Source organism: Loxodonta africana, chromosome 2 (assembly GCF_030014295.1).
Source record: "Loxodonta africana isolate mLoxAfr1 chromosome 2, mLoxAfr1.hap2, whole genome shotgun sequence".
In the NCBI taxonomy this organism is placed as follows: Eukaryota; Metazoa; Chordata; class Mammalia; order Proboscidea; family Elephantidae; genus Loxodonta; species Loxodonta africana.
Window position 1 is genome coordinate 201,950,346 of NC_087343.1, and position 27,823 is coordinate 201,978,168.

The 27,823-nt window shown below is 42.3% G+C and overlaps 1 protein-coding gene and 1 pseudogene across 4 annotated transcripts in view; both read right to left on the minus strand.

Moving 5' to 3' along the window:
- MAPK9 (mitogen-activated protein kinase 9) overlaps window positions 1-27,823 on the minus strand; it is a 76,174-nt gene that overhangs the window by 12,247 nt on the left and 36,104 nt on the right. For 3 of the 4 annotated variants that reach the window (XM_023552379.2, XM_003404708.4, XM_010593281.3), the window contains 4 exons: window positions 13,613-13,778; window positions 12,449-12,520; window positions 4,456-4,638; window positions 157-281 (listed from right to left, as the gene is read on the minus strand). In XM_023552379.2, coding sequence (XP_023408147.1) covers window positions 157-281; window positions 4,456-4,638; window positions 12,449-12,520; window positions 13,613-13,778 — 546 coding nt within the window. Of the gene's footprint in view, window positions 1-156; window positions 282-4,455; window positions 4,639-12,448; window positions 12,521-12,878; window positions 12,951-13,612; window positions 13,779-27,823 lie in introns of all 4 variants that reach the window. The other variant, XM_023552361.2, reaches the window with a different exon arrangement.
- LOC135230385 (germ cell-less protein-like 1) lies at window positions 13,826-27,814 on the minus strand (annotated as a pseudogene).

A 27,823-nucleotide genomic window follows, 5' to 3' on the forward strand; every position in this document is an offset into this window, starting at 1 on the left:
TGGCCCAGGTCTCAGAAGGTGAACTCTTTATAATTAGGAGCCCATTTATATGTAGGACTTGCTTCCTTATTTAGCCATTCCGGATGAGCAGATATAAGGCCCCAGGAAGTGTAACCCCTGCCTCTACATATAAGCCTTTTCAAAATAGATACTTACTGCTTCTGCCTCAGCAGGGTCATACCACACAGTGATATATGGGTGACGTAAAGCTTCATCTACAGAGATTCGCTTGTCAGGATCAATTACTAACATCTTCGACAACAAATCTCTGGCTTGACTTGCTAAACAGAAAAACAAATACTAGATTAATAAACTACGGCTCTTAATTTGAAAACAATGGAAATCACACAGCACGAAACTAAACGTGACAATACAGATAAGTTTCAAATTAGAAAATGCAGAAAATTAACTTTGAAAAATTTTTTGAAAGGCTCAAGATCAACACAGCCTTTTACTTCAAGAAAAAGTCAAGCAACCACTTTTTCTCCTTTCGAGTGGGGTTTTATGTCTCTGAGTCTGTGAGAGTAGGAGGAATAACATGACTGGGAGGGAAGGTCTCAGGCAACCAGTGTCCAGACAGAGACCATTGTTGAGAAATCTGGGCCAGGGAAAGGGCAAGAGCTGAGCTGGGTGATGCTCCCCAAAGTTCAGGCATGAGGCACGGGTGAGTACTTCTCTTTTTTATTTATTGTGTTTTAAGTCAAAGTTTATAATTCAAGTCAGTCTCTCATACAAAAACTTATACACACCTTGCTATGTAACCCTAGCTGCTCTCCTCCTAGTGTGACAGCACACTCCTCCTCTCCACCCTGTAATCCCCGTGTCCATTCAGCCAGTTCCTGTCCCTCTCTGCCTTCTCATCTCACCTCCATGCAGGAGCTGCCCACATAGTCTCATGTCTACTTGAGCCAAGAAGCTCACTCCTCACCATTATCATTTTCTGTCTTACAGTCCAGTCCAATCCCCATCTGAAAAGTTGGTTTCAGGAATGGTTCCAGTCTTGGGCTAGCAGAGGGTCCAGGGGCCATGACTCCAGGGGTCCCTCCAGTCTTAGACCATTAAGTCTGGTCTTTTTAATGAGAATTTGAGGTCTGCATCCCACTGTTCTCCTGCTCCAGCAGGGATTCTCTGTTATGTTCCCCGTCAGGGCAGTCATCAGTTGTAGCTGAGCACCATCTAGGTCTCCTGGTCTCAGAATGATGTAGTCTCTGGTTTATGTGGCCCATTCTGTCTCTTGGGCTCATATTTACCTTGTGTCTTTGGTGTTCTTCATTCACTTTTGCTCCAGGTGGGTTGAGACCAATTGATGCATCTTAGATGGCCACTTGCTAGCTTTTAAGACCCCAGACACCACTCACCAAAGTGGGATGCAGAACGTTTTCTTAATAAATCTTGTTATGCCAATTGACCTAGATGTCCCCTGAAACCATGGTCCCTAGACCTGTCCCTGCTACTCTGGCCTTTGAAGTGTTTGGTAGTATTCAGGAGACTTCCTTGCTTTTGGTTTAGTCCAGTTGTGCTGACCTCTCCTGTATTGTGTTGTCTTTCCCTTCACCTAAAATAGTTCTTGTCTACTATTTAGTGAATACCCCTCTCCCTCCCTCCCCACCCTCAATCAAAGAATATTTTCTTCTGTGTTTAAACTTTTTCTTGAGTTCTTATAATAGTGGTCTTATACAATTATTTGTTATTTTACAACTGACTAATTCCACTTGCCTTCTAGATTCTTCCATGTTGTTTCATGGATTCGTCGTCATGCTTAATCACTGTGTAGTATTCTATTATGTGAATATACCATAATTTATTTATCCATTCATCTGCTGATGGGCACCTTGGTTGCTTCCATCTTTTTGCTATTGTAAACACTGCTGCAATGAACATGGGTGTACATGTATCTGTTTGTGTGAGGGCTCTTATTTCTCTAGAACGTATTCCAAGGAGTGTTATTGCTGGATCGTGTGGTAGTTCTATTTCCAGCTTTTTAAGGAAGCACCAAATTGATTTCCAAAGTGGTTGTACCATTTTAGATTCAGTGGGTACTTTTCTTGATGTTACATCAAAACAAACTCAAAACAATTCTAAACCACACAATAATCTCAGGTTCCCACAGTACAAAATACTTCACAGATGCCTCTGCTTTGCTTACCTGTGTATGTGTTGGCAATATACACTTAAAAAAAAAAGATCTAGAGACTAGTAATTGAAGAAAAAAGAAAAAAACAAGTTCATTAACTTAGTTAAATATGAGGCTCATTTAGGTTTTGATCCACAACGTGTGCAGGCAAAGGGAGAGACGGGGGTTTTCCCGATAAAGCAGTTTCCACTGATGTAGATAAAAATAAATTAATTTTTTCCCGTAAGCAATCACATTTTAGTAAACGGCATGGAAGAAGGGGTTGGGAGAGAGGAACTTTTTTTTTCTAAGTTGTGCTTTAGGTGAAAGTTTACAGAACAAATTAGTTTCTCATTAAACAGTTAATATGCAAATTGTTTTGTGACATTGGTTGCCAACTCCCCCTCGCCCCACCTCAATGTGTCAATACTCTTCCCTTTTCCACTCTGGATTCCCTGTTTCCACTTGTCCAGTTTTCCTGTCCCTTTCTGCCTTCTCGTCTTTGCTTTCGGGTGGTGTGCCCATTTAGTCTAGTACACATGATTGAACTACGATGCATGTTCCTCACTTGTGTTAATCATTTGATCTATAAACCTGTCTAATCTTTTGCTGAACGTTGAACTTTGGGAGTGACTTCAGTACAGAGTTAAAGGGTGTCTGGGGCCATATCTCAGGGTTTCTCCAGTCTGTTAGACCAGCAAGTTTTTTTTTTTTTGTGGGGGGGGATTTGAATTTTGTTCTACATTTTTTCTCCCACTCTGTACGGGACTCTCTATTGTGATCCCTGCCCACAGCAGTTGGTGGTGGTAACCTGACACCATCTAGTTGTTCTGGGTTCAGTCTGGCAGAGGTTGTGGTCCATTCCTCCTTTGGACTAATCCTTCCCTTGTGTCTTCAGTTTTCTTCATTCTCCTTTGCTCCAGCAGGAATGGGACCAGTAGATGTATCTTAGATGGCCACTGGCAGATTTTTAAGACCCCAGACACTACTCACCACAGTTGGATGTAGAACATTTTCATTAGAGACTATTTTACGCCATTTGAGCTAAATGTCCCCCAAGACCAAGGTCCCCAGCCCTCAGCCCAACAGCTCAGTCCCTTAGGGAGTTTGGACGTGTCCGTGAAGCTTCTAGGACTTTGCCCTGGCCAAGTTGTGCTGACTTCCTCAGTACTGTGTGCTGTCCTACCCTTTTCCAAAGTTACCACTTATCTACTATTTAAGTGTTTTTCCCTCACCACTCCTCCTCTCCCTCATAATCATCAAAGATTGTTTCTTTCTGTTGTAAAAACACATGAAAAGAAACAATCATCAAAGATTGTTTCTTTTCATGTGTTTTTATAACAGTGACTTATTTCACTCAGCATAACGCCCTCTAAATTCATTCATGTTGTAAGATCTTTCACAGACTTATCATTGTTCTTTATTGTTGCACAGTATTCCATTATGTGTGTGTACCATAGTTTGTTTATCCATTCATCTGTTGATGGGCACTTACATTGTTTCCATCTTTTTGCTGTTGTGAATAATGCTGCAAGGAACATGGGTGTGCATATGTCTATTCATGCAATGGCTCTTATTTCTCTAGGATACATTGCTAGGAGTAGGATTGCTGGATCGTATGGTATTTCTATTCCCAGGTTTTTAAGGAGGTGTCATATCATTTTCAAAATGGTTGTACTATTTTGCATTCCCACCAGCAGTGCATAAGAATTCCAATCTCCCTGCAACCTCCTCAACATTTCTTATTTTCTGTTTTTTTGATTTGTGCCAGTAATGTCGGGGTGAGATGGTCTCTCATTGTAGTTTTACATTTGCATTTCTCTAAGGGCTAGTGACCGAGAGCATTTCCCATGTGTCTATTATGTGCCTGAAATGTCTTCTTTGGTTAAGTGTCTGTTCATATCCTTTGCCCATTTTTTAACTGGATTATTTATCTTTCTATTGTAGAGGTATTGGATTTGAGAGAGGAACTTTTTGTTAAACTAAAATATGGTTTCTGACTTCAACTGGGCTAGAATCTTTATTCAAGGGTTCTTCATATCTGAAAACTTTCTGAATTCTAATTGAATTCAAGAGTCGAACTGATTTGAACATTTTTACTTTGGCCAAAGGCTTTAGCAAAGCCATTTTATTGAGGACAAAACTTCTAGGTCTCTAAAAATTTTCTCTAAACTGCCTTCATTTACCAAACTTCTAGCCAGTAAATAACTTTATTCAAGAGTTTCAACCATTTTATCTCCCCACATTCACAGGTTTCAGAGTGCAAACATGAAAAAGCAAAAGCTTCACCTGGATTATGGAGGGGGAAAAAAAAAAAACCCAAAGAATAAAGGATATCTTACTTTTTATTTTATCTCGTTCAGATTCTGATGGAAATATCCAATCTGGAAAAAGTTCTTCAAATTTGATTCCAGGATACTTTGGTCTGTTTTCCACGTAATTTCTCACAGTTGGCTGAAGCTTCTTCATGAAATCCACTGATGGTGTTCCTAGCTGCTCAATAACTTTATTCCATTGATCAATATCTAAGGGATCTCTTCAGGAAAATACAGCTGTAATACCTTATATCCATATTACATGAAGTAGCACTACTCAAAGAAAAATTTAAATTATAATCATATTCATCAACCCACTGGGTTAGCCGAAGCATTTTGAAATAATATTTAAATAAAATTTGGGTTTCCAACTTTAGACTATTTTAAAAAACTTTTACACTCTGCATCTTTATAAACTATGATCCCAGTTTATTAGAATCAACATATTGAAGTCTACAAACGTTTCCACTCTAGATCAAAATAAAGTTATCTTGTGATTAAAGAATACTTAAGCACTTGGCTACTAACCTGAAGATTGGCAATTCAAACCCACACAGTGGCTCTTGGGGAGAAAGGCTTGGTGATCTATTTCCGTAAAGATTACAGCTAAGAAAACGCTATGGGGCAGTTCTACTCTGTCACATGGGGTCATTATGAATTGGAATTGATTTGACGGCAGCACCCAACAACAACACAACAGAAATAATCAGATAAACATGAAATTAGAGAAACATTACATAAGCAAGTATGAAATCAGTTTTCATCCTAAGCTACCTAAGACGCACAGCTTTCAAAGTAGTGAGGAATAGAATTTGCAGTGATGCGGCTGGGGAAACAAGGCCCTGTGGGGTGGGACTGGACAGGTGTGAAGACGGTTAGTGCAGGATGACAGCCCTAGGCTCTTCTGATCCCTTTGCTTACTCCTTTCCCACTGGACCACATTCCTTCCCTGTAGCTGGGTTTAGACTGAGAAATAACATCTCTGAAATGTCACTCTGTTTTGTTGTTGTTAGTTCCCAACGAGTCGATTCCAACTCATGGTGACCCCATGTGTGCGGAGCAGAACTGCTCCATAGGGTTTTCAAGGCTGTGATCTTTCAGAGGCAGATCACCAGGCTTGTCTTCTGAGGCGCCTCTGGGTGGGTTTGAACTGCCAACTTTTCAGCTAGTGGTTGAGCACTTAATCATTTGTGCCACCCAGGGACTTCTCATTCTGTTTTACTTGATATTAACGGCAACCATCCCTGCAATACCTAGGTAATGCATTTTATCTTCTTTCAAAACACATGACCTGGGTTTTAGTCTCAATTATGTCACTAAACACTTAAAGGATGTTAGGGAAGTCAATCCCCCTTACGTCTGAACTTCCTTACTTGTAAATGTAGACAATACCAGTGCAGCCCATTTCACAGTATGGTTGTTAGGCTTCAGATAACGTGTGTGGAACAGTGATTTTGAAACTGTAGACAGCTATACAAGAGGATACAAGGCAGAGTAAAAAAAATCATGTAAACAGCAACTTTAAAAAGTGATCAACTGAGGCATGTCTTAGAAAAATTAAACTACATCCCTGTAAAATAACCAACGGAACAGACACATGAGCTCAGTTCTTCCAAAATGCTGTTTCAGCAGACCTGCTCGGGAAATGGGTTTCAGACATTCAAATCACTAGTGCATCTCCTTAACTCCTCAGTTTCATGCATACTGCTGAACCAGAGTTATGCCTTAATTCTGCTGACCTATTTAGCCAAAGTGGGAGAAAGATGTGGCAGTCTGCTTCCATAAAGATTTATGGCCTTGGAAACCCTATGAGACTGTAGTACTCTGTCCTACCTGGTCGCTTTGAGTCGGAATCGACTTCATGACAATTTTTTTTTTTAATTTAGCCAAAACGTAAAAGCAAATTCACCCCTTTCCTTCTCTCCTTAAAGTTCCTACACCTTTTCCCCATCCTCACACTTCTCTGCAAAAACTGAACCCATCCGAAGAGAGTGTCTGCAGACTCCCGGCAGCCTCGCCGACCCAGAAGCTGTACACTATTGTCTTAGTTATCTAATGCTGCTATAACAGAAATATCACGAGTGGATGGCTTTAACAAAGAGAAATCTAGTTCTTCAAAGTAAAGTAGGCTAAAAGTCCAAATTCAGGGCATCAGCTCCAGGAGAAGGCTTTCTCTCTCTGTTGGCCTTCTCATCAGTCTTCCCCCAGACTAGGAGTCTCTTCGCGCAGGGACCCCAGGTCCAAAGGATGCGCTCTGCTCCTGTCACTGCTTCCTTGGTGGTATGACGTCGGGACCCCAGGTCCAAAGGATGCGCTCTGCTCCTGTCACTGCTTCCTTGGTGGTATGACGTCTGCCTCTCTGCTTGCTTCCCTTTCATTTTATCTCTTCTAAGATAAAGGGTGGTGCAGGCCACATCCCAGGGAAACTCCCTTTACATAGGATTAAGGATGTGACCTTAGTAAGGGTATTACAGTCCCTCCTATCCTAATCCTCTTTAACTTAACATTACAATCACAAAATGGAGGATAACCACACAATACTGGGAATCACGGCCCAGCCAAACTGACACACACATTTTTTGGGGGATATAACTGAATTACTGGTGATTGGAACATGAAAGTTGGAAACAAAGAAGAAGGATCAGTAGTTGGAAAATATGGCCTTGGTGACAGAAACAATGCTAGGGATCGAATGATGGAATTTTGCAAGACCAACGACTTCCTCATTGCAAATACCTTCTTTCACCAACATAAACGGCGACTATACACATGGACCTCGCCAGATGGAACACACAGAAATCAAACTGACTACATCTGTGGAAAGAGACGATGGGAAAGCTCAATATCATCAGTCAGAACAAGGCCGGGGGCAACTGTGAAACACACCATTAATTGCTCATATGCAAGTTCAAGCTGAAACTGAAGAAAATCAGAGCAAGTCCACGAGAGCCAAAATATGGCCTTGAGTATATCCCACTTGAATTTAGAGACCATCTGAAGAACACATTTGATGCACTGAACACTAGTGACCGAAGACCAGATGAGTTGTGGAATGACATCAAGGATATCGTGAAGAAAGCAAGAGGTCGTTGAAAAGACAGGAAAGAAAGAAGAGACAGAGATGGATGTCAGAGGAGACTCTGAAACTTGCTCTCGAACGCCAAGCAGCTAAAGCAAAAGGAAGAATTGATGAAGTAAAAGAACTGAACAGAAGATTTCAAAGGGCGTCTCGAGAAGACAAAGTATTATAATGACATGTGCAAAGAGCTGGAGATGGAAAACCAAAAGGGAAGAACATGCTCGGCGTTTCTCAAGCTGAAAGAACTGAAGAAAAAATTCAAGCCTCGAGTTGCAATAGTGAAGGATTCCATGGGGAAAATATTAAGCAACGCAGGAAGCATCAAAAGAAGATGGAAGGAATATACAGAGTCATTATACCAAAAACAATCAGTCCATGTTCAACCATTTCAAGAGGTGGCATATGATCAGGAACCGATGGTACTGAAGGAAGAAGTCCAAGTTGCTCTGAAGGCACTGGCGAAAAACAAGGCTCCAGGAATTGATGGAATATGAACTGAGATGTTTCAACAAACAGATGCAGCACTGGAGGTGCTCACTGGCCTATGCCAAGAAATATGGAAGACAGCTTCCTGGCCAACTGAATGGAAGAGATCCATATTTATGCCTCTCCCCAAGAAAGGTGATCCAACTGAATGTGGAAATTATAGAATAATATCATTAATATCACACGCAAGCAAAATTTTGCTGACGATCCTTCAAAAATGGCTGCAGCAGTATATCAACAGGGAACTGCCTGAAATTCAGGCTGGTTTCACAAGAGGACATAGAACCAGGGATATCATTGCTGACGTCAGATGGATCCTGCCTGAAAGCAGAGAATACCAGAAGGATGTTTACCTGTATTTTATTGACTATGCAAAGGCATTCGACTCTGTGGATCATAACAAACAATGGATAACATTGTAAAGAGTGGGAATTCCAGAACACTTAATTGTGCTCCCAAGGAACCTTTACATAGATCAAGAGGCAGTTGTTCGGACAGAACAAGGGGATACTGATTGGTTTAAAGTCAGGAAAGGTTTGTGTCAGGGTTGTATTCTTTTACCATACCTATTCAATCTGTATGCTGAGCAAATAATACAGGAAGCTGGAGTATATGAAGAAGAACGGGACATCAGGATTGGAGGAAGACTCATTAACAACCTGTGATATGCAGATGACACAACCTTGCTTGCTGAAAGTGAAGAGGATTTGAAGCACTTACTAATGAAGATCAAAGACAACTGCCTTCAGTTTGGATTGTACCTCAACATAAAGAAAACAAAAAATCCTCACAACTGGACCAATGGGCAACATCATGATAAACGGAGAAAAGACTGAAGTTGTGAAGGATTTCATTTTACTCGGATCCACAATCAACACCCATGGAAGCAGCAGTGAAGAAATCAAAAGACACACTGCATTGGGTAACTCTGCTGCAAAGGACCTCTTTGAAGTGTTGAAGAGCAAAGATGTCACCCTGAAGACTAAGGTGCGCCTGACCCAAGACATGGTATTTACAATTGCATCATATGCATGTGAAAGCTGGACAATGAATTGGATTGGAGGAAGAATTGAAGAATTGACGCCTTTGAATTGTGGTGTTGGTGAAGAATATTGAATATACCACGGACTGCCAAAAGAATGAGCAAGTATGCCTTGGAAAAAGTACAACCAGAATGCTCCTTAGAAGCAAGGATGGCGAGACTGCGTCTTATATACTTTGGATATGTTGTCAGGAGGGATCAGTCCCTGGAGGAGGACATCATGCTTGGCAGAGTACAGGGTCAGCGGAAAAGAGGAAGACCCTCAACGAGGTGGATTGACACAGTGGCTGCAGCAATGAGCTCAAGCATAACAACGATTTTAAGGACGGCTCAGGTCTGGGCAGTGTTTTGTTCTGTTGTGCACAGGGTTGCTATGAGTCGGAACCAACCTGACGGCACCTAACAACAACAACTGAATCCATGACAACTACTGACCACTGAGAGACGACCTGGGTCTCAGCTAAGCAAGCCCTGCATGGCTTTGGACCCACATCTCCAGCCCACTAGAGGACACCACTCCTGCAGTGCCTTCTTCTTACTCCTGCACCATCAACATTTTGCATTCCACAGGAGCATTCACATGACCACTCAAATATGATGTTTTCTCCTCCCATGTTATAACAGCCACTGGTCTCTTCTGACTCCACATCCCTGCTAGCTATCATCCTTATTTCTTCCCCTCTGTTCACAGTGAAACTCCTCTTAAAGAGTTGCCTATACTTGCATCTCTAATTCTTTGCCTCCCATTTCTCTCTTAAACATACTCGTACTGTGCCCGCCATCCCATAAAAGCTGCCAGTGGGGTCCACATCACTAAATGCAATAGTCAATTCTCAGCCCAAAACTTTTTTGACTTGTCAACAAATATGACAGCATATATCTTTTACCTCAGGGCAGGTCGCTCTCTTGGCCCATCTACATCACTAAAAGTGACTCAAAATTTCCTCCCCCCGTTCCTTCTTTCTCCACCACCCCAGGGGACTTCTGTCCTTGGTTCCTTTCTCTTTTTTCTCCATAAGCATTCAATACCAGTCCCAAGGTTTCAAATCCCATCGACAGAATGACAACCTCTCTCCTGATCTCCAGTCTTGGTTTTCCTAACATGGCTCTGTGAAGGTTCTACCTGCAACATAGATGGGGAGTTCAACCCCTTCTCATGACCTTCAGTGCTATCACCTGGGTGGGCTTCTCCACCTCAGCTGGAAAACCACAACAGCTCTGAGCTGTGCCCCTGCTACTACTCTTGCCTAGATGGCAACCATCAGTAGAGCAGCTGAGGGAGCCTCTTAAAAGGTAAGTTAGACAAGCAGCCTAGAAAAAGGCAGGTGCTCAAACAACATCTGCTGAATTAATGAGTAAAGGGTCATTTTTACAGACTAAAGAAGAGGTAGGAGAGAGAAAAATAACCCCAACATACCTGGAAGACCTTCTGGGATAAGTATCTACATACACCACTGTCAGTAAATCCCATGGCCCTGAGGAGCAGACCACAGGACTCTCAATTTACAAATGGGGAAACCAAGGCTCAGAGAGGCCCAAGGTTTCTCTAGAACACACAGCTACCATGAAGAGGAGTCAGAACTTAGTTGGGCGCAAGGTGGCCTGGCTAAAGCTTTCTCTTTCTCACAGTGGTGACAGCAGTTCCTTTTGTACACCAGGTCACAAAACTAAAGCCAATCTCTATGAACCTTAGTCTGGTTTCCAGAATCTTTTTCTACACCAAGAATTTTAATCTAATGTCTGAAAACACTGGCAAAATTTTCTTTGAAATACAGTGTTAATCTTTGTGATTTCTTTTTTTGAGAATAGCATTAGATGATCTTATGTATAAAACAATTATTAACACTACAAAATGCTAATACATACAGTAGAAATTTTTTATTACCTAGTGATGTAATGAAAAACACCCACATTTTTCTTTTTTGTAGTTTCTGAAGAAAATATTTCTTAATTAGTAAAATAAAAGGCACAAAATGCATGTGAATTGAGAAGAAATAAACAGATGTTTAACAGTCACCTCTAAATAATTTATTTTCAGAAAACATCAACTTTTCCCTTTTTGATTGAGTTTACAAATACCCCCCAAAAATTCATTGCCATAGACAATTCTGACTCATAATGACCCTATAGGACAGAGTAGAACTGTCTCACAGGGTTTCCAAGAAACAGCTGGTGGATTCGAACTGCCAATCTTTTGGTTAAGCTCTTAACCACTGTGCCACCAGGGCCCTAGTAGCAAAATAAAGACCTAGTTATTCTCAGTCTGAAATAGTGAATCTGAGATAAAGATATGAAAAACTAGAAAATTTATTACAACAAAATAAAATGTTGTATTCACTTCATATACTATAAAATCTACGATGTGGAAAATGTAAAGATAGATAAAATGATATGAATAAAAGTTTTTCATTCCAAGTTTGTGTTGTGAAGGATTTATAAGAAAACTGCCCTCATAAAATGATAAAAAAAATAAGATTACTTTGAAAAAAACATACAAAACACTGACTCCAGAGCTTTTGATTTCCTTTAAAAACAACCATCAGTCTGCCAATGGACAGAGACTAAGCTTTTGTAACAAAAAATATAACCAAAGACTAATGAAAATATTATGTAGTTAAAACATAAATGAAAAAAGGCTTATGTGAAGAACCATGTTAGGGTAAAAAATATTAACGATGGAAGAATGACTATAGAAGGACAGAAAGCTAATTATAACTACTGTATCATCTATTCTCCTTTATACTACCGTCATTAATATGATTTGCTGACCACAGTATAATTTAACCTTTTGCATTTTATATTTACTTAGATTTTTCCAACAGGCCACAAAATAACCCTATAGATAAATTTCTATTAAATGTCAGCAGAATAGCAAATAAGACAATTTAGCTCCTCACAAAATTTTCACTTAATACTTTTCACATAGGTCTTATGTAATGTGCTTCAGTTCTTACTTTGAGGAAAAAGATTTTAATGCATACTTATAACTAACAAAATAGTATATTAATTTAATCACACAAGCACGCTGGCCTATTAAATTTAGATAGCAACTTTCCTAGTTAAATTAATTTACTGAATTAAACAGTATTTTTGTTTAAATATAAAACTACCAGAGCATATCATTTCTTATGTAAGTCCAGCTAATTTTCATAAAACTAACAGCTAATCTAAATGGTTTAACTTAACTCTAAGCCTCAATGAAATCATATTATGTAGTTAAATAAAAAAGAAAATGTAAAATTGAACCATTTGACTTGTGCCACTAATTTAAAAAACACAACAAAGACTTAATTGGAACCCAGTTCAGGATAACGACATTTTCCCTTTGAGCATTCATGTAAGTAGGTAGAATCATTCTGTCTCTGGCATTTATGGAAAACATGGCTGGGGTTCAAGATCCCAGGGAAGGATACGATCAGTGCCTTGGAATATCACACAACCTTTCACCAGTTCTCCCATGATGCAACCCACTGACCAGATATCAACTGAAAATAAAATGAAATGAAAAATTATGAAGTGCATGAACAAAACAAGGGTGAAAAAAAAGGAATTCTAACAGTGTACTAAACACACAAATATGGAAAAAATAGATTGCTAGTTAAGGGTAGGCTTTTCACACAATATGAATGATTGCTGGCCTCTATTTTTAATCTTTGGTTTGCAGCAATCTGGGGTTTTAGTGCCAAAGATTCCAATACTTTACAGCTTTAAACAAACAAACAACAACAAAAAAAAACAAGAAACAAGCAGTGCCCAAGAAGCCCCGGCCCCCACAGCCCCACCCCTGCCGCCCCCATCCCTCCCCGCCAGCCTTGATGCATGGTCACTCCCTGTGAAGGATACAGTCTCTTCCTGGGAACAGGACTTTATGGAGGACCATTTCTGCCATGATGCACCCGACAGACCAGATGTCCACTACCAAACATGAGGGGATTAAAAACGAGCCTGATGCCCCACATGTCTTTTCCCCAAACCTCCTCCCAAAAGAAGACCAAAATCATTCACTGTCACCAGCTTGCCAATGGCAACGTTTGTGGAATGCTGACTCTCTTCTGAGTGGTCACTGCTGAGCTGCAGTGCACTCCAGGGTTCAAGGGGAGGCCGTGAATTCTGTGGGTCCCATCCTCTTCTGCTGGGCCCCAGCTGTACCCCACGCCTCTGACTGCACAGACAGAGAGCTATTTTAATTGCCCCTGCTGGGGTGGGGAGAAGTTAACAGGGGATCTGATTTTCTCTTACTTCCACAGGGAACCAACAGGAAGCCCATAGATCTTTGCTTCTCAAAGTGGGAGCACAAGTTACTACTCTACTACACATCTAAATAAACCTGTGTGCTTTTCTATATACGTATGTTATACTTTTATAAAATGTTCAAAAATACTAATTTCAAAAGTGAGTTATTTTAACCAATAGGAATACATAAAGTTAATTATTTCTTGTCTATGGACTATGATTATCTATAATATAGCTCTCATATTATATTTCATATAGTTCAAAGGAAAGAGAAAAAAAACTAGTGATAACCAATTATACTCTTAAAAATGTCACTCGCTCCATCCAGCTCAGTCAATACTCACCATTTTCTTTGTATCCCATGCCCAGAATGACTTCGGGTGCTCGGTAATATCGTGTTACCACGTAGGGGGTCATCATGAAGTTAGTGCATGCTGTCCGGGCCAGACCAAAGTCAAGGATCTTAAGGGTGCAGTCTGATTTTACTACAATGTTGCTGGGCTTCAAATCCTAGAAAGAAATGGTTTAAATTAATAAACTGAAACTAGGGGCCCCTCTCTCTCTAAAAAAAAAAAAAAGCGGGGGGCTGGTAAAGAAGGTAATACAGGATGAAGTGATTTGTTTCTAGTTTTCTTTTTTAAAACCAAGGAATCTGGCAAAAACAGGCATTTCAGATAGAAAAAACTACAAATTGCTAACATGAAACGATGTCCAACCCCCCATATACATACATATGCATACACACATATATGCATACATGCCCACACATACATACGCACGCATGCACAGGCACACCAATACATACCACACACATGCACACGCCCGTACACGCACCCACACATGAATGCACACACGTGCACATACCCCACAGTACACGCCACCCGCACACACACACACAATCATGAGCACCACTTTCAGTTGGGCACGTGGCAGTGATGGGAGAGCTGACGCACCCAATGCAGCTGATGAGAGAAACAGGTCCTTCCTCACAGGTTACTTGGAGGGGAGGTGTGTTTTTAAAATTTGCAGGGTATATATACTTTAGCACCCAGCAGTCCCTGAAAAGAAACCTGGCCTAGAAATACTAGCATAGTCACATGAACAAGGGTGGTTGGTGCAACACTATTTCCAACAACAGCAACAGTGGAAACCCACTACACAGGACTGCCTGATAGCAAAATGCCCCATCTCCAGACACTTCCATCTGTCAGAAAATTGTCATACTATACCGATTTTGTTGGAACAACTCTTTACTGCCATCCGCTGAGAAACCGTGATAATGATATGGGTCTGGGACATCTACGACATGTACAGCCACCCCTCGTGGTGCCCGTGCAAGGCATTGCCTGTGTGAGGGAAGAGTAGCCTCACTCCTCAATGTTTACCAGTGGGGAGAGGGTTAAAGAGACCACAGAGGTGCCTTAGAGCTCTCCCCATGCCCATGGCCTCTCTCCAGTCAGCCTTCACAATACAGTGGTCTTTACAAAACTTAAATGGGCTTTCAGCTTTAAGATGGCAGAATAAAGCCAGTTCTGTCCTTTAACTCTTGAAAGCCACCCCAAAACGAAGAAAACAAATACATGAATCAGAAGACAAATGATACCTTGTGGAGACCACAGAAATGGGCTACTTAGACTTCCTGCTACCCAGAAAGGCCTGCTGCAGGTGCCCCACATTTGTGCAGAGGCTACACTTCCCAAGGGCCACTCTCAGCCAATGGCTAAGTGGGGCAGGGATACTGAGGCAGCTCCTTACCCAAGAGACACAGGACTCCTTTGAAGGTGACTTGGGGCTTGAGGACTCTTGGCCTGGTCAAAGCTTTCTTAGAGCTGTGCTGCAGCCTGAGACTCTTCTCACCCAGCCTTCCTTCCTCCCTCTCTCCTCCAGGGGTTCAGACCTGCACTGCCGCCTCATGGCTCCCCTGCCTCCTCCAACTCCATCCTCTCTTTTCCTTACACGTATTCTCCCAATAAATCTTGTATATTTAATCCCATCTTAGGGCACAATTCTCTGAAGACCTACACTGATGCAAGAGGTACTAGGAGTGGTCTGAGAAAACAGAAAGATGGGGAATTGGGACCGGCAGGAAAAGAGGACACCATCCTGAGAGGTAGGTGGGGCACAGAAACCTCCCTGGCAAGGGTGACGGCCAACTGCTGAGGACTTCAGCGGTGCTAACTTGGGGAGACACCAAGGACGGAGGGAAACACAGCTGCAGGAATGCCGATTCGGACATTAGAAAGGCAGAAGGACCACGCCTACGAGGAGAGGGAGGGGCTGGTGACTGCTTAGTTGTATTGATGCCTTGCAGAGGGATTATGAGAGTAAGGGCTCTTAACCAGCAAGGGAAAGCTAAGTATGACAGCCAGAAGACCTCTATGATAGACTAGAAGAGGCCCTGCTTACTTGCAATGGCAGAGCAGATGCAGCGGAGAAGCAAGCTGAAGACGTGACAGCTGCAGAGCTCCAGGGACATCTGAATGCTCAGCCAACGTGGGTCTGTTATGCTAAGACCAGGGCCTAGTTGGGAAAACCCGGGACCCTGAAAAATAGGATGGGGACATCTGGATGGATGGCCCTGAGAGCGCTGGCTCTGCAGACCCCCTAAGCCCTCAGAGACTGTAGAGGTAGCTCACCCCTCCCTAATAAAGGCTGTGGCACTCCTGCTTGCTGGAAGATGCTGCAGAGGCCTCTCCCCCATGAGGCACCAGGTGCCCATCCTGCCTCACCTCTCTCGCTGCCAGGCCAAATGCTGGGGATAAATCCCAGTGCAACCTGGCTAGACCTAATACGGGAGAATACTGTCCACAGCAGGAGTAGCAAGGATGACCTAGCATGTACCAGCAGGACCCAGGGAAGGCCCCTTTCCCTGGGTAGGATTTTCAGGGTACTTAATTGAGGGGCCAGGATGTGAGGGTAGGTAAGCAAGAATAACTGGTTTGCGGGTATGTTCTTGGGCCATGTGACAACACCCTGGCAAGGACTCCAGGGGATGGGGTAAACTCACAGGTAGGCTGGCTCCTAGAAGTCTGGAAAAATTAATGGCTACTGCTCATTTAAGTGGAAAGGCCCTAGTTGCCCTTTCCACTTCAATGAGTGGTGGCCATTACTGCTTACTGAAGTGGAAAGGCCAGAGGAAGGTAAAGAATAAAGAGGCTGAAGGGAGTGGGTAAGCTGGGATGGGTATATTACGTGAAGCCACAAAACCAACTAGATTATGTTCCACGGGACAGCTCAGAGGACTCCCTCTTCACCAAGGCCATCAGGAGTGTGCTGGTGAGGGGTCCCAGCTCAGTGTGAGGTGACTGTCCTGTACAGGTCAGGACATTAGACAATAGCACCCGTGGAGATAACGGCCCTGATATACTAGAGACCAGGTAGCGGCACGTAACTGCAACCACAATCACCACAACGTGCTTGTGAAATGTGGTCGCAATCACAATGACCAGCAAGGTGAAGAAGCCCATGGGGGCTTGACCCACAGGGAGTTGTGAAGATGCTTAATAGAGCATGGTGACCCTAGAGGCAGCCAACAAGGGTGCTGCAAACATCTGCAAAATGGTAAGAATGGAGGACTAGGAGGCTGAGGTGGTTACCCCAATAAAACATCAACACTCCTTGTCAATTAGATCTGAGGTGATTTTTGGATCCAGAATCCATTGAAGAGGTGGCCCATGAGAAAGGGCCCTGGATCATGGCAAGTGCAACCTGTTTTGATTTCCCGAAAGGTACCTATGACCATTTACTCGGGAAAAAGGAGAAAAACTAGGCATTGTCAGGACACAACTTCTGAGCTGATACTGATACCCAAAGACCCAAAGCATCATCATGTCCCATTACCCTGAGAGTAAAAGCATATGGAGCTAGGTAATAAATGGAGTCCTGGCTAGAATGTAACTCCGCAGGCCCACCATAGGGGTCATTTCCCCCGTCCCCGAGTGTATGACTGGAATTGATATAACTGGCAGTTGGAGTAATCCCTGCTTTGGTTCAGTGGCCTGAGGGGTAGGAGTTATCAAGGCAGGGAAGGCCAAATGGAAATCTGAAACTGCCCCCCTACCAAGAAATTAAATAAAAAACACGATTACATCCTGAGGGGTGCTGGGGTGGGGAAGATGGGGATTAGTGTTATCATTAAAACCTGACGGATACAGGGGTGGTTGTTGCTGTTGGGTGCCATCAAGTTGATTTTTGACTCATAGTGACCCCATGTGACAGAGCAGAACTGCCCCATAGGGTTTACTAGGTTTTAATCTTTACGGGAGCAGATCGCCAGGTCTTTCTCCTACAGAGCCTTGGGCGGGGGCCAGGGGGGAGGTTTGAACTACCAACCTTTCTGTTAGCAGCCGAGCATCAGAGCTCCTTGCAGGGATGGTGGTCACTCTTGTTGTTGGTTGCTGTTGAGTGGATTCTGACTCATGGTGACCCCGTGTGTGCAGAGTAGAATTGCTCCATAGATTTTCAAGGTTGTGACCTTTCAGAAGCAGATTGCCAGGCCTGTCTTTGGAGGTGCCTCTGGACAGGTTCAAACTCCTAACCTTTCAGCTAGTAGTTGAGCGCTTAACCATTTGTGCCACCCAGGGACCCCAGTCCCTCTCATATCTTAGCTTAAACTCCAGCCCTTGCAGAAACTGTTTTATCTTACGACCCCTACCATATTGTACAGTAACTGGTGGGTCTCTTTAGGTTCTGGAGGTGACACATTTCTTATCTAGGAATAATGCTCCAGCCACTATACTTGGTGTCATGCAATGCTGCCAGTTTTGAACAGAGCTTGGAACAAGAAAGGAATCTGCAGCAGATCCAAGTTGTATGCAAGCAATCCTTCCACTTGGACCACATAATCCGGCAGACCCCATGGTCTTGGGGGTGTCAGTGTGGGAAAATAAGCAGTATGGAGCCGACGGCAAGCCCCCAAAGGAGAATCAAGGCCATGCCATCCACAGCAGATAATTATAAGCCTTTTGGGAACCTCTTCTGGTGTGTCACTGGGCCCTGGTAGAGAGAGTACACTTGGCTGTGGAGCACCAAGCGATCATGCATCTGAAATGGCCCAACATGAATTAGGTTCTGTTGAAGCCACCACATCATGAAGCTGAATGGGCCCAGGAGCAGTCCATCCAAAGACAGAAATGGTACATATGGGATAAAACACAAGCAAGACCTGAGGGCATGAGTAAGCTACATGAGCAGGGAACCCAGACCCCACAAAACCTTCCCCACAGTTACATCATGCCTCTCCCCCAGCTTGCACCTATGACCATAAATAACATCCCATAAGCTTGGTTTACAGATGGACTGGGCTGGTATGTGGGTGCAAGCTGAAAATGGACAGTTGCTGCATTATGGACAGATGAAGGAGTGGCCAGAAAAGGTGGTGGGAAGGAAAGATCTTGCTAGTGGGCAGAGCCACAAGCAGTGCACCTCTGGGTGGAAGAAGTGGCCTAAGGTGAGAACGTGTATTCCCAGGCAGCGGTCAACTGCCCGGCCATCTGTTCAGGGCCTGGAAGGAAAGGAACTGGAAGACTGGAAATAAGAGAATATGTAGATACACATACAGGAATGGGTATGAGGTGTAAAGATCTCTGTATTACATACCAACAACTACTGGAAAGCATATACCATCAAAGAGGCACTGAGAAACCACACAGAATATATGACTTGGTGAGTTGATGTTACTCAGCCTTCATCATCAGTCACACCAGAACTGTCACAACAGGAATATGAACGGAGTAGCCACGGTGGCAGAGACTACATATGGCTCCGATTTGTACTCTCATTTGCCAAGCCCCATTTAGCTACTGCTGCTGCTGAATGTCCAACCTGTCACAGCAACAGATACCTCTGCTGAGCCCCTGGCACAGCACTACTTCTCGAGGACACTAACCAGCCACAATGGACTCCTTCCTTCCTGGAGGTGCTAGCAGTCTGTCCTCAGAGGGATAGATGATAAGACACCTATTCTGGGTACGGGCTTACCTTTCCTGCCCACGGCGCCTCAGCCAGCACCACTTTCTTGGGGCCTTCAGAATGCCTGATTTACAGGTTTGAAATTCTACTCAGCCAAATAGGGGCCCGTTTCACATCGAAGGCAGTGTGGCCATGAAATCCACTGGTCACATCACCTACTACATCATGCCGTAGCAGCTGGGTTTAAGAATGCTGGAATGACCTTCTAACGGCACAGCTGAAGCATCAGCTCAGGGATAACACTTTGAAACAATACAGACTGCATTTGAGACTTCTATATGGCACTGCCACTATGAGCTGGAATTGGCTCGACGGCAAGATGGGCAATGGGTTTATACGGTGCTATATGGAGCCCTGGTAGAGCAATGGTTAAAGCGCTTGGCTGCTAACTGAAAGGTCAGTAGACTGAACCCACCACTGGCTCCAAGGGAGAAAAGACCTGGTGATCTACTCCTGTAAAGATCACAGCCTTGGAAACCCTATGGGGCAGTTCTACTTTGTCCTATAGGGTCACTATGAATTGGAATAAACTCAATGGCACACAACAACAACACATGATGCTGTGTCCCTTACAGAACGAACACATGGGTCCAGGATTCAACGGGTGGGAGCACGAGTGGCCCACCTACTATCACGTCCCATGACCCACTGCTTTCCTTCTTCACAACTCAGAGCTCTGCAGGACTGGAGGTCCTGCTCCCCAAAGAGGACTTCTTGCCTGGGGTCCTACCGAACTACAAGCTACAGCTGGGCTCCTGCCAGGACACAATGTACTCCTTGGTCCAGGGACCAGCAAGTGAGGAGAAGAATCACCAAACCGGCAAGGCGAGCAGGAGGAGGCAGGGCTAATCTTATACCATATGGACTGGGAGGGATATGTGAGGACCCAGGTGCCCTACTCGGGCACTTCCTGGTACTCCCTACCCCATCACAACTGGGCACAAGCATGTGCAGCTACTCCAGGCTGAGCCAAGGACACAGACCCTGCTGAGGTTTGGGACACACATCCAGACAAGCCACAAAGTTCTGTCAAGGTGATAGCTTGAGAGGCAGGGAAACAAAGAAGGAAAACTGGAGGTGGCAGAGCATGAGTACCAGTCATGGCCTGGAGATTAATTGCTATGACAGGGGCTATAGTTCTTTCTACTAATCTCCTTCTTCTAAACTTCCCCTCTTGAGTAGAGGACCATGGGAACGTGTGTGAAGAAGATCTGAAGGGGCAAGGGTTGGACTGCAGTGGCCATAAAAATGCGCCACTCATATCTCCCGCTGCAGGGAGTGCAACTGACAGATGGCCCCATGGCTGTGCTCTAACTCCACCACTCTGTTCATGCTGAGACCACACTTTGTGCTCTCAGCCAGTGAAGACTCTGTTTTATATAATTGTTTGACCCTTGATTTAAAAAAAAAACAAATGAAAAAGCAAGTTGCAAAATAATTATGTACAATATGATCCCATTTTTGAAAAATATAAATTAAAAGAGGACATGCGTATAACAGATAAGTTGGTAATGGCATAAGCATTTAGAAATGTGTCACTGTAAAGTTAGGAGAAGAACCAAACTGTTATCAATGACCACCTCCAGATGGGAATGGAAGGTTAGGGCACTTTCATTTAATTTTTTGAATTATAAAAGTAAAAAGTGGTGGGATCATGGGCATACTGTCTTTCAAGTAATTAAATTTTATGTTTAGTATGAAACCATTTTAACAAGTAAAATAAAAAATGTAGATACTTCACACCATATACGAAAAATAACTCAGCTCAATGATCTAAATACAAGAAACTAAAGTCACAAAACTCTTAAGAAGAAGACACAGGGATAATACTTTAGGACCTAGTTTTTTTTTTTTTTTAAAAAAAAAGTTCTATTTTTTACATTAATGTTTTATTATCCATCATCTATATTAGACCCTCCAACCTTATTTACATTTACTATGAAATTTCTATCAGAATGTATAACTCAAAAGGCACTCAATTCAGAGGTTATAAAGTTCTGAGCTTAAGTAGGAAACGGGATTCTCAAATAAAATCTGAACATAAATAATTCTAAAGATCAGAGAATATGAAAATATTTAAAGTGTAATATCTGGTACATAAATAATTCATGACCTAATAATAAAATTGTACAGAACATCAATGTACAAACTGAAAGAACACTTGCAATTGGCCATTCAAATTATTCCTTTAACATTCTTTTAGCCAAATAAAAAATAAATTCATAGATGGATAACTGAGGTTCATCAACATTAGATAAGGGTCAAAGTTTAAGCTAGAAATTAAGTTTGTATTTGGCTGCAGAGAAATGTGGAATTTATCTACAGCAATTTTCTACTCATGCTAAATCAAAAATAGGAGTTGACATCTTCATAACAAACAGTTTAAAAGATATTTTCTTGGCTTTAAAAATATTTTTTTTTGTATATGTATAGAAATGTAATGAGGATAAGAACAGTCTTTTGTACTATCTGTTATAGTACACGTAACAGCCTTTATCATTGTTAGTCTCCTTAGATGTGATTATCAGTACAGCCATTAAATTAAAGCTGGCCTCAGAAGTTTTCAAAGTGCTACTGGTTCCAACTGACGAGGTCCTCAGTTTTCTGGGTGACGATTATTTTCAGTTCTCTTTTTGGTGATATATACAGGCAGTTGCAGCAGTTATATAAAGGGAAGATCAGAAGCCTACTGTCCAAGTTCGTTACCACTTGTTCCTGATCCTTTTCAAGTGTATTTGATATCCAGTTGTTCTACTACATATTAGTTTTCCACTACTATCAAAAAAGGCCAAACGTAATCTAAATGCTATGCTCCTTCAAGGCTGTAAACTGACAGATATGCTAGATGGCTCATTCAGTGTATTGAGCTTGAAAATGAGGTATTGATTGGTTTAAGTTACAAGCAGGTCAAAGCTGAAGTTAAAACCTGTCCACTGCCAGCAGTATGCACCATCTTTGGCAAGCTTTCTTAGACACCTCATGCTATGTCCCTCTAGTTCTTCCTTATTGATTTCTTGAGGCTCCACCTCACTGTCTTGCTCTGTCCGGAGCATTGCAAACCATTGCTGTTTATACACAGAAGACAGCCGTTCTGAAGGTACTAGAGAATCTTGTTCAATAATTCTTGCAGAGGCCAGATCACTAGTAATACACTGTAACCTTAAATGTCTGAACACTGACACAAACGGTTTCCCTTGCTCAGTTTCAAGGAAGGCCATACCTTGAAAATCGTTTCTCCGCTTAGAAAACCACACATCTGTCTCAGTCAAAAGCTGTTTTAAAGACCCATTCCAAGAAGGCACAAGTTGAAGGAACATCCGCTTTCTAAGACCTGTGTATACATCCATTTCCACTTGTATCACAAATAAGTTAGAGGAACTCATGAGCTGTTTCATGGTGTTTATACTGAGTTCTTTAAAAAGTTCAAGATTCTGGTGACTCATCAAGTTGTTTGGAAGCCATTCAAGGCACTTTCTTTTTACAGAATCTAATCCATAGGTCGCTACCGATATGCAATAGCCAAGTACAGTTTTCACATTGTTTCCGTCATTGTCTCACCATACTGCAGTATTAAACCATCCAACTGCAGCATGCAAGCTGCTGCCAAAATGGCAATAACTTGACTGGGCTTTATTAATACATCATCTTGATACAGTGAACCAAATGCAACCTGCAGTGCTTCTATATCAATATTCTGGTCAGGAGTCTCCAGTTCAATAATATTCATGCTGGATTCTTTCCAAGAACCACTGAACATACTCTTTAATTTTTTCCTTCGAGGGGTGTTGAGGAGTTGCTGCTGCTCGTACCCTTCCTCCTCATCCTCCTCCGTCTTGGAGTCTGGGTGACAGTAGAAGGCCCCGCTGCTCCGCCTGCACTTGAGGCTGCCCGGGCAGTAACAGAAGCTGTGGCCAAGTGCGTCGCCGCCTGTCCTGGGGCCTGGGCTCCAGCTGGGCTTGGGTTCGCCCCCAGTGGCAGAGCACTTGGTTGCTCAGCGAGCCCATTGGCGACGCTCCCCAGCACTTCAGGGAGCGCACCTCACGAAGCCCAGGGGAGAGGGTCTGCAGCCATGGTCTGGCCCCGCTGGCTTCCACCCAGCTCCAGTGCTTACACCACCACCCTCTCACGCGCAGCCTCAAGCCCCAACCGTCGTCACAATGGACGATGCCACCTCCATGCTCTGCCCCGCGCACGGCGCCTGGGGTGCACCTGGAACGCAGGACCTCACCCCCGCGCTTTTGCCAACAAAGCGCGGATGGAAGGCCAGGACCTAGTTTTTGACAATGGATTCTTAGATATGACACAAAAAGCATGAGCAATAAGAACAAAATAGATAAAAAGCACTTAATCAAAATTTAAAACTTTTGAGCATCAAAGGATTTTGTCAACAAAGTGAAGCGACAACCTATAGAGTAAACTTGTTGCCATTCAGTTGATTCGGACTTATAGCAACCCTACAGGACAGAGGAAAGCTGGCCCCATAGGGTTTCTAAGGAGCAGCTGGTGGATTTGAACTGCTGACCTTTTAGTTAGCAGCCGAGCTCTTAACCACCATGCTGTCAGGGCCCCAACCTACTGAACGGGAGAAAATATTTGGTAACCATGTATCTGCTAAGGGTTTAATATCCAGAGTATATACAGAACTCCAACAACTAGACAACAAAAAGACAAACAACCCAATTAAAAAATGAGCAAAGGATCTGAGTAGACATTTCTCCAAAGAAGATATACAAATGGCCAACAAGCACATGAAAAGATGCTCTATGCCATTAGTCATTAAAAAAAAAAAAAATACCACTTCATCACTACTAGGGCCACTACTACTAGAAAAATAAAAAATTCAGTGTTGGCGAGGACGTGGAGAAATTGTAACCGTCATCAACTGCCGATAGGAATGTAAAACGATGCAGCAACTGTGGAATACAGTTTGGTGGTTCCTCAAAAAGTTGAACATTGAATTCCTACACAACCCAGCAATACTATCCCCAGGTCTATAGCCAAAAGACCTGAAAGCTGAGACTCAAACAGATATATATACACCAGTGCTCATTGCAGCATTATTTGCAATAGTCAAAAGGTAGAAATAACCCATGTATTCATCAACACACGAATCGGTAAACAAAATGTGGTATACACATATAATGAAACATTATCAGCCATAAAGAGAAATGAAATTCTGATACATGCTATGACATGGATTAATCTTGAAATCACTATGCTGAGTGAAATTCGTCAGACACAAAAGGACAACAATTGTATGATCACACTTAAATATCTAAACCCAGTGCCGTCGAGTCGATTCCGACTCACAGCGACCCCATAGGACAGAGTAGAACTGCCGCATAGAGTTTCCAAGGAGCTCCTGGCGGATTTGAACTGCCCACCCTTTGGTTAGCAGCCATAGCACTTAACCACTACGCCACCAGGGTTTCCATGAAATATCTAGAATAGGCAAATGCACAGACAGAAAAGTTTATTAGAAGTTACCAGGGACTGGAAGGAGGGGGAAATAGGGAGTTGTTGCTTAAGGGGTACTTAGTTTTTGTTTGTGGGGATGAAAAACATATGGAAATGGATAATGGTGATGGTTGCACAACATAGTGAATTCTCGCTGAATTGTACACTTGAAAGTAATTAAAATGGCAAGTTTTTTGCTATATATTATTTCACCACAATAAAATTAAAACCAACAAAAAACAAGAAAGTATGTATCTATGTATATGGTACTATATATAGGAAAAACGACTGGAAAAGTTCACACAAAAGTCTTAACACACTAGTCAACTGATGGCTAGTCACCTCTTGGGACCTGGGAGGGGTGGGAGCAAATAAGGCCCTTTCACTTCTTGCTTTACACACCTGTGTACTGTTTGAAACTTTCCCACAAAGAGCATGTATTACATTCACAAGCAAATACAAATGCCTTCAACAGCCTGGCAGGTCCTAGCAATGTATGAAGCAAGAGGGTACAAGACAAGGGGAGGCACGGCAAGAACAGCGGTAAGCAGAAAAGAGAAGTGCTCAATAGAATAATTTTCTCAGGGGTTCATAGGTTTCTAAACACCATGTTGGCAAACCAAACACTTTTTTGGACCCTATTTGACCTGCTAGTAAGGACCCAAATCTTCCATGAAATAATCAATGCTGCAGCTCTTACAAGGTTTCTAATAACAGGAGGATACTGTTTTCTCACTCACCTCGGGCCCAAGAGGGAAGAAACAAAAAAGGAAAACCACTTCCCCTTACAAAATTAAAAAAAAAAATTTTTTTTAATGAGGCCAAAATGTCTGGGAAATTATTCTAAAGCATGAATTTAAAAAACAATGCATTTAGGAGATATTAAGAGTGCCTTAATTTATGTAAAGGTCTGTAAAAAATTTAGAAAGAGATATAGAGTGGTATGTTGGGAAATTTTTATTTTTAATTAATACAGATTAGTATTACTAAAAGCAAATTCGGCAACATAACTGAAATTATTTTAACTGAACACTTGGTGGCAGCAAAAGGCTACATTTTAAATAACATTATACTGGTTGGCTAAGAGCTCAGCTGCTAACCAAAAAGTCTGTGGTTTGAATCTACAAATCCAGTTGCTCCCTGGAAACCCTATGGGGTGGGTTTACTCTGTTGGAATCAACTGAGTTGGAACCAACTGTATGGCAACAGGTTAGGTTTTATTTTGGTGGTTGGTGAATCAGGGTCCTTGTCAGCAAGCCAGGCCCTGGCAGGCACTGGGAGGACAAGAGATGCCTATGCCCTGGATCTGGCCTCCTGTCCCAGACTTGATGCTCACAAGGAGGGGCCCTTGGACAGAAGAGCCTTATCTGGCCTCCACTCATCAGCTGTGATGGGATCAACCTTTCCCAGCACCTAGCTAATCTGAAAAAATTACTACTATGGTATCAACAATCTATTCTTCTTTGTATTAACAGGTTACATCTTTCTCATCTATTATTCCCCAAACACAAATATTTACTTCAGAGAAGAAATGATTATTTTTAGATATTAAAAAATGATATCTAAAGACAGTCTGTCAACAAAACTAGTAAACATTTAGAGAATACTAAGAACACTTACTTCCAATAAATTATATTATCTCTGCCTCTAGACTCACTCAAAATATTAGTTGTTTAAAAAATATTCTATTATTCCTCAAAAAGTTATACACAGATTTGCCATATGACCCAGCAATCCCAGTCCTATGTGTATACCCAAGTGGCTCGAAAGTAGGGACTCAAACTAATACTTGTACACGAATGTTCACTGCAGCATTGTTTGCAACAGACAAAAGGTGGAAACAACCCAAGCGTCCATCAACAGGTGAATGGATAAAGGGAGTGTGGCACAGGCAGTGCCCGGATTACAAACTAGTTCCGTTCCTAAATCTGTCTTTAAGTTGAATTTGTACGTAAGTTGGAACACTTAGGTACTTTTAGGTACAGTTTGTATCCAACATCAGTCAAACGTTTATCTTAGTATATAGTATATATATACGTATGCATATGCATACAAAACATTAAAGAAACACTTCCAGATACACTAAAATATCTTTAACATAATAACGTTTTGATGAGCATTGCGTAACATCATTGTGAGGATGGCACAAGACAGGGCAGTGTTTTGTTCTGTTGTGTATGAGGTCACTGTGAGTCGGAACAGACTTGATGGCACCTAACAACAACAGGGTTGGAGGGAGAGGAAGATAGGTAGTTACTGCTTAAGCGGTACTTAGTTTTTGTTTGGGGTGATGGAAAACACAAAAATGGATAGTGGTGATAGATGCACAACACAGTAAATGTAATTAATGTCACTGAATTGTACACTTAAAAACAGTCAAAATGGGAAACTTTTTGTTACATACATTCTACCACAATTTAAAAACTGTTTATCATGATGTTCTACTTACACAGTTGTACAAGTCAAACAGTAACAAAAAGCTATAAAAGCAGCTTAGAGAGTTACATTGTATCTCCCTGGTTTTTAAATGCTGCTTCCTGATAGAACAGGCAACTCTCTCCTTTCAAATCCCAGGGAGGAGGCTATAGCACCAGGCTATTCCAAACAGGATGTAGAGTAAGGCACTCCCACCAGCAGGGGTATAGCCGAATTTTAGGATATAAGAAATAGGAATTTGGGACATAATTTAAGTAAGATTTCTCAAGCAACTGTCTTGTTTCCTTCTTGATCTCTAATTCCTCCCTCCCCGGCCCCCATCCAAGTTCCTTGCTCATTAAAAATGGGGTTTCAAATATGATCAAATAATAAGAGAATCTGGGTGAATGGTATTTGGTAGTTCTTTGTCCTTTTCTTGCAACTTTTCTCTTGAGTTTTAAATTAAGTCAAAATGAAAAGTTTAAAAAAACAAAGCCTTTTGCCGTATTAGCTGACACAGGCTGGGCAAACCAGGTGCTCCACAAATGTTTTCTAAACACAACATTTTGAAACGTGACACAATCCCATAGTCTATTTAGACGTTCAACACTGACAAAAAAATTTAAACTATTAAATTCTCTTGTCTCTGGAGGATTACAACAACAAAATGACTGTGATTTAAAAAATAAGATTAATGTGGTATCGCTACTTAC